General features: G+C 40.3%; 1 protein-coding gene across 1 annotated transcript; it reads left to right on the forward strand.

The window, feature by feature from the left end:
* The first annotated feature begins 864 nt into the window (after positions 1-864).
* LOC143774634 (olfactory receptor 1500-like) lies at positions 865-1809 on the forward strand. Its single transcript, XM_077262388.1, has one exon. The coding sequence runs from the start codon at positions 865-867 to the stop codon at positions 1807-1809; it is 945 nt and encodes a 314-aa protein (XP_077118503.1).
* The last annotated feature ends 4880 nt before the right edge of the window (positions 1810-6689 follow it).

Genomic DNA, 6689 nt, shown 5'->3' on the forward strand with positions numbered 1-6689 from the left:
ACTAGGGTTGAGCGACTTTAACTTTTTTAGGATCGAGTCGGGTTTCGCGAAACCCGACTTTGTCAAAAGTCGAGTCGAGTCAAATCGTCCGATTATCGTGCAAAGTCGGGGATCGACCGAAACATGAAACCCAATGTAAGTCAATGGGGGAGCAAAGTCTCTCTCTCTCTCTCTCCCCTCCGTCGTCCCTGCAAAGCAAAGGTTGTGTTGGACTGTGGAAATCGCTACATCCCAAACGGTAAGATGGCGGTTTTACCCCGTGTGACGCCGCAGAAAGCAAGCAGGAACCTATGTCATCACGCTGCCCACACGCCTTCATTGGCTGAAAAATGGTGGGGAAAGCATCAAATGAAACGCGACTTTGGCGCGAAGATCGCCAACCGCATGGCCGATCCCACAGTGGGATCGGGTCGGGTTTCATGAAACCCGACTTTGCTGAAGGTTGGCGATTTTTGAAAATGTCCAATCCGTTTCGCTCAACCCTAGCACCAACATATCATTTTGCCATAATTTAGCTGTTTCGCAGTGAAGTGAGAAATGGGCTGAAGTCAAAGTGCAGGATTATTCCACAATTCCCAGAAATGTTTAGATACAGTTATTGCTGCATAAATCACACTCGTTATTTGGATTAGTTTTGCATGCTTAAAATTGCCAAAATCCAATACATTATACTCATTTGCTTTAAGTTCTCTTACATCTGCCTTTAGGAGTTCTGCAAAAATCTGTTGTAGTCTTAGGTCAAATTCACTAAGTTTTTGTACACTGCACAATAAGTGTTATAGTTTTCATTATGGAGCAGGTCATATATTGAGGCCACTCTTAGTCTTGTGTCCTACTATAAGTGCCATTACTTTTCTGGTCTAAATGCAGGAGAACAACAGGACGCTGGTCACAGAATTTTACATCTTAGGATTTCAAGTCAGTCAAAATTTGAGAATTTTACTGTTCTGTCTGTTTTTTGTTGTTTATTGTCTGATATTATGTGGAAATTTCCTGATCGTCATCTTGGTGTCCACCAGCAAGACCCTCCACACTCCAATGTACTACTTCATCTCACAATTGTCCATCAGTGACATCTTGTTGACCTCAGATATTGTTCCGAACATGCTCCATGTTTTACTGAATAGTTGGAGTACCATTACTTTTACTGGATGTATCACTCAGTTTTATTTCTTCTGCTCCTCAGTAGTTTTTGAATGTTTTCTTCTCGCTTTAATGTCTTTTGACAGATATGTGGCCATCTGTAACCCCCTCCGCTATGCCTCTATAATGACAAACCATCATTGTGCAATATTGGCCATATGCTGTTGGGTGTTTGGATTTTCTATTACTTTAATTTGTGTCATAACAACAGCAACGCTAAACTTTTGTGGTCAAAAAGTCATTAACCATTTATTCTGTGACCTTGATCCCTTAATAGAACTTTCCTGTTCTGAAACCTTCGTACTAAATTTAGAGATTTATTTAGTAAGTATTCCAACTGTAATTATTCCAACTGTAGTAATTGTAGCATCTTATACCTACATTGTTGTCACAGTGTTAAAGATTCCATCCAAAACCGGCAGACAGAAAGCCTTCTCCACCTGCTGCTCCCACCTCACTGTGGTCTCCATATTCTACGGGACTATATTTGGTGTTTACGTTGTCCCAAAAAAAGGCCGAACACTCACGATGAGTAAGATCCTCTCGCTGCTATATACTGTGCTAACTCCTTTGGTCAACCCAATTATATATAGTTTGAGAAATGAAGACATTAAAAAAGCCGTACAACAATTTATTCATAACATAAGCAAAAGCCCTGGAAAATGAACCAAAATATTCTAAACAGATAATCCATGAAAGAAAAAAATATTTGGTGAACATCCATAATCATTATTTCATAAGGTATTTGAACAAATATCCTCCTTTATTTACCTTGGTTCATGTTATGTGGTTAAAGGAACTCTTTCTTCAGTAAGACAGATGCAAGGATGAATCAGTGGTAGTCAAGGACACATCAAAGTATTGAAATGAGATAAAGGGATGCGTTCCTTACACCAATGTCGATAAGAAGTTAGTAGGTGATCCAAACTTTGGAATTCAGAATATGATTAAATGTCAGCAAATACCAAATTACCCAGAGTTGGTTAATAGACCGTAATTAAGGGATGCATTTAAAACATGAATTTTATTTATGTCTATTAAAAATGGTAAAGTAAATTTCAAAACTCACTAGTGTGCCATTGTTATCTCTCTGCTATTGATAAACTCTAGGATCTCCTTAGTTCACAGAGCATCCTTCCATTTTCAAGCCAGCTCGATTGTCTCACTATTTAGGATAGAAAAATATTTAGAATTGAGAGTCCTCAGTGGTTGATACCTTTTAATGGCTAACTGAAAAGATGGTGACAAACTGCAAGCTTTCGAGACTACACAGGTCTCTTCATTGGGCAAAGACTAAAATAAATACTGAAGAATCACATTTATGCACAACATAGCACAGAAAAAAGAAAAAAAAAAGGAAAAACCATGGATAAGACAGGTGACATGAAGCAGAATTACCATGAGTGATAAACAGTGATGTCCATAAATATTGGACCAGTTCTTAGATAAGGAATGTTTTATTTTCCTCTGATCGGGGTCTGGTTCTGTTGTTATGACATCACATGGTCTGAGGGGTAAGTTCCTTAGTTGATGTAAATCCATGCGACACATTAATTCCTGCAGTGAGACTGTCAAAGGTCGTCATCAGTTTATATTCCCAGACTCTTCTGTCTCTCCTAGATTTGAAGCTACCTTTTAACACAAGTAATTTCATGTCCATAATGTTATGATTTGGGAGACAATGGCTACGTGATTGTATTTTAGCTACTACTCGAGAGACCAGTATATATCCTAAATAGTGAGACAATTGAGCTACCTTTAATCCATAAATTGCAGTCATTACAATAATAAAAATGGAAAGGTTGCTCTGTGAGATATGGAGATCCTAGAGATAATCAATAGTAGAGAGATAACACTGGCACACTAGTGAGTTTTTAATCCCTTTACCCCCGAGGATGGTTTGCACGTTAATGACCGGGCCAGTTCTTACTATTCTGACCACTGTCCATTTAAGTGGTAATAATTCTGGAATGCTTCAACGCATCCTGGTGATTCTGGCAATGTTTTTTCGTGACATATTTTCCTTAATGCTTTTGGTAAAATTTCCTTGATATAAAATACATTTATGTGTGTAAAAAAACAGAAATTTGGTGAACATTTTGCAATTTTCAAATTTTGAATTTTTATACCCTTAAATCAGAGAAATTTGTCACACAAAGTAGTTCCTAAATAACATTTCCAACATGTTAATGCTACATTTGTACAATTTAAAAAAACAAACATTTTTTTTATGCTGGGAAGTTATAAGGGTTAAAAGTTGACCAGCGATTTCTCATTTTTACAACAAAATGTACCAAACCATTTTTTTAGGGACCACCTCATAATTGAATTCACTTTAAGGGGTCTATATGGCAGAAAATATCAAAAGTGACACCATTCTAAAAACTGCACCCCTCAAGCTGATCAAAACTACATTCAAGAAGTTTATTCACAGGAATTAATGGAATGTGAAAGGAAGAAATGAACATTTAACTTTTTTCACTAAAAAGTTAGACTAATTTTTTTTTTTATTTTCACAAGGGTAACAGGAAAAAATGAACACCAAAGTTTGTAATGCAATTACTCCTAAAAATGCCGATACCCAATATATGGGGAAAATCCACTGTTTAGGTGCATGTCAAAGCTCGGAAGGGAAGGAGCACCGTTTGACTATTTCTACTCAAAATTGGCAGGAATTGAAATCGGATGCCATGTCTGGTTTGGTGTGGACACCCCCCCCACAAGTGACCACATTTTGGAAATGATACCCACGAAAGAACTTATCTAGATGTTTGGTGAGCACTTTGAATCCCCAAGTGTTTCACTAAGGTTTATAATGTAGAGCCGTAAAAATAAAAAATCATGTTTTTTTCCACAAAAATTATCTTTTAGACCCCATTTTTTTATTTTCACAAGAGTAACAGGAGAAATTGGACCCAAATGTTGTTGTGCAATTTGTCCTGAGTAGGGTTGAGCGAAACGGATCGGTCATTTTCAAAAGTCGCTGACTTTTGGCAAAGTCGGGTTTCATGAAACCCGATCAGATCCCAGCGTGGGATCGGCAATGCGGTACACGATCTTCGTGCCAAAGTCGCATTTCATATGACGCTTAAAGCACCATTTCTCAGCCAATCAAGGTGCACACAGAGTGTGGACATAGGTCCTGGTCCCCGCCATCTTAGAGAAGGGCATGGCAGTGATTGGCTTGCTTTCTCTGGCATCACAGGGGCTATAAAGGGGCGTTCCCGCCGACCGCCATCTTACTGCTGCTGATCTGAGCATAGGGAGAGGTTGCTGCCGCTTCGTCAGAAGCAGGGATAGCGTTAGGCAGGGTGTCATGATCTCTGCAGGCAGAGATCATAGCAAGCCTATAGAGGGACAAGCTCTCGGAAGATGGAACTATACTGACCATGAACTAAGCCTGCCGCGCAACTAGAAATAGCCAGGTAGCATTTCCTATTTATCGCTAGATGCCCAGCTCTGGCCTAAGACCTAAATAGCTAGCAGAGGGAAATATAAGACCTGGCTCACCTCTAGAGAAATATTCAAAAGAAGACAGTAGCCCCCCACATATAATGACGGTGAGTTCAGATGAAACAACAAACGCAGCAGGAAAATAGTCTTAGCAAATTTGAGGTCCGCTTACTAGATAGCAGAAGACAGATAGTATACTTTCATGGTCAGCAGAAAAACACTAACAAAACACCATCCAGAGATTACCTTAAACTCTGGCATTAACTCATAACGCCAGAGTAGCAATCCCTGATCAACGAGAGCTTTCCAGACACAGTAACAAAACTTCAGCTGTGAACTGGAACAAATAGGCAAAACAAAACATGGACAAAAGTCCAACTTATCTAGTAGTAGTCTAGAAGCAGGAACAAGCACTGAGAGGCATCAGATAACATTGTTGACCGGCAAGAAACCACCAGAGAAATGAGCTTAAATAGCGACACCCACTACTGATGGAACCAGGTGAAACAGGAAAGAGGATGACAAGTCCAATTCCACAAGCGGCCACCGGGGGAGCCCAGAATCCAAATTCACAACAGTAGGGTAAATTAACCCCAAAACCGCTTGTGCTGTAGCGATTTCCACTGTCCAACACCACCTTTTCTTTGCAGGGACAGTTGAGGCTAGATTTCTGTGCAACAGCTCTGTCGGTTATAAGGCTCCCTGATCGCTGCGTTGCTGTGTGTACGCCGCTGTACAAACAAACTGCTTTTTTCAAAGCACAAATCCTGTTGCTCCTTCCTTTCTGCACAGCTATCTTGTTTGTCTGTCCACACTTTTGACTTTTGTGTGCAGCAGTCCTTTTTATTGCTGCCTGTCATACTTTTCTGAGATTACTGTAGGGAGATAGTAATTGTAGTACAGTCCCTTTTTTTTTTTGTTATATCTCTTCAAGCCACTTTCTGCCACAGAAAATATACTCTAATACAGTGGCCCAGATTTATTCACTAGTCTCCCTGAAAAAAAAGGGGCATATTAAAATTGGCAAATCTGCATCAGTGCCAGTCCTGTGTGTGGCATCTGTCTTTCTTTTTCTGCCACAGAAAACCTACTGTATAACAGTGGGCCTGATTTCTTCACAATTCTCCCAGAAAAAATAAAAAAGTGGGAGATTAAGATTGGCAAATCTGCATCATTGCCAGTCCTGTGTGTGGCATCTGTCTTTCTTTTTCTGCCACAAAAAACCTACTGTATAACAGTGGGCCTGATTTCTTCACAATTCTCCCAGAAAAAAAGGGGCAGATTAAGATTGGCAAATCTGCATCAGTGCCAGTCCTGTGTGTGGCATCTGTCTTTCATTTTCTGCCACAGAAAACCTACAGTATAACAGTGGGCCTGATTTCTTCACAATTCTCCCAGAAAAAATAAAACAAGTGGGAGATTAAGATTGGCAAATCTGCATCAGTGCCAGTCCTGTGTGTGGCATCTGTCTTTCATTTTCTGCCACAGAAAACCTACAGTATTCTCCCTCCGCACCGTCAGTCGGTGTGGGGGTTCTTGAAATATTCAGCGTGGATGTTTTTGCAGGGTTTTCTGCTGACCGCATAGTTCACTTTCTATTTTCTGCCTATCTAGACTAGTGGGCCTCACTTTGCTGATTCTAGTTCATCTCTGCGTTTGTGTTTTCCTCTTGCCTCACCGTTATTATTTGTTGGGGGCTTTCTATATCTTTGGGGTTCAATTTCTCTGGAGGCAAGTGAGGTCTTATTTTCCCTCTAGGGGTAGTCAGTTCTCCGGCTGGCTCGAGACGTCTAGAATCAACGTAGGCACGTTCACCGGCTACTTCTAGTTGTTGTGTTAGGATCAGGCATGCGGTTAGCCCAGTTTCCACCTCCCTAGAGCAGTTCCTATGTTTTTTGTTTACCTTGCCGGAATACCAGAGATCCTCTACAACTGGGATCATAACAGAATGCCAGGCCAAAAGAAAATGTTTATTGCATCGCAGAAGCGGGATTAAAAGGAAGTCCTGAGTTGTTTTTTTTTGTTTTTTTTTGTGTGTTTTGCTGCAGGTTGCCTTGCTTCTTCCATCCCCTTTTTCTCTGAGTGGCTTGAGC

Source organism: Ranitomeya variabilis, chromosome 5 (genome assembly GCF_051348905.1).
Source record: "Ranitomeya variabilis isolate aRanVar5 chromosome 5, aRanVar5.hap1, whole genome shotgun sequence".
Taxonomy (NCBI): Eukaryota; Metazoa; Chordata; class Amphibia; order Anura; family Dendrobatidae; genus Ranitomeya; species Ranitomeya variabilis.

Excerpts from the sequence above, each read along its gene's own strand:
- LOC143774634 (XM_077262388.1), top strand. The coding sequence starts at position 865 with ATGCAGGAGAACAACAGGACGCTGGTCACAGAATTTTACATCTTAGGA.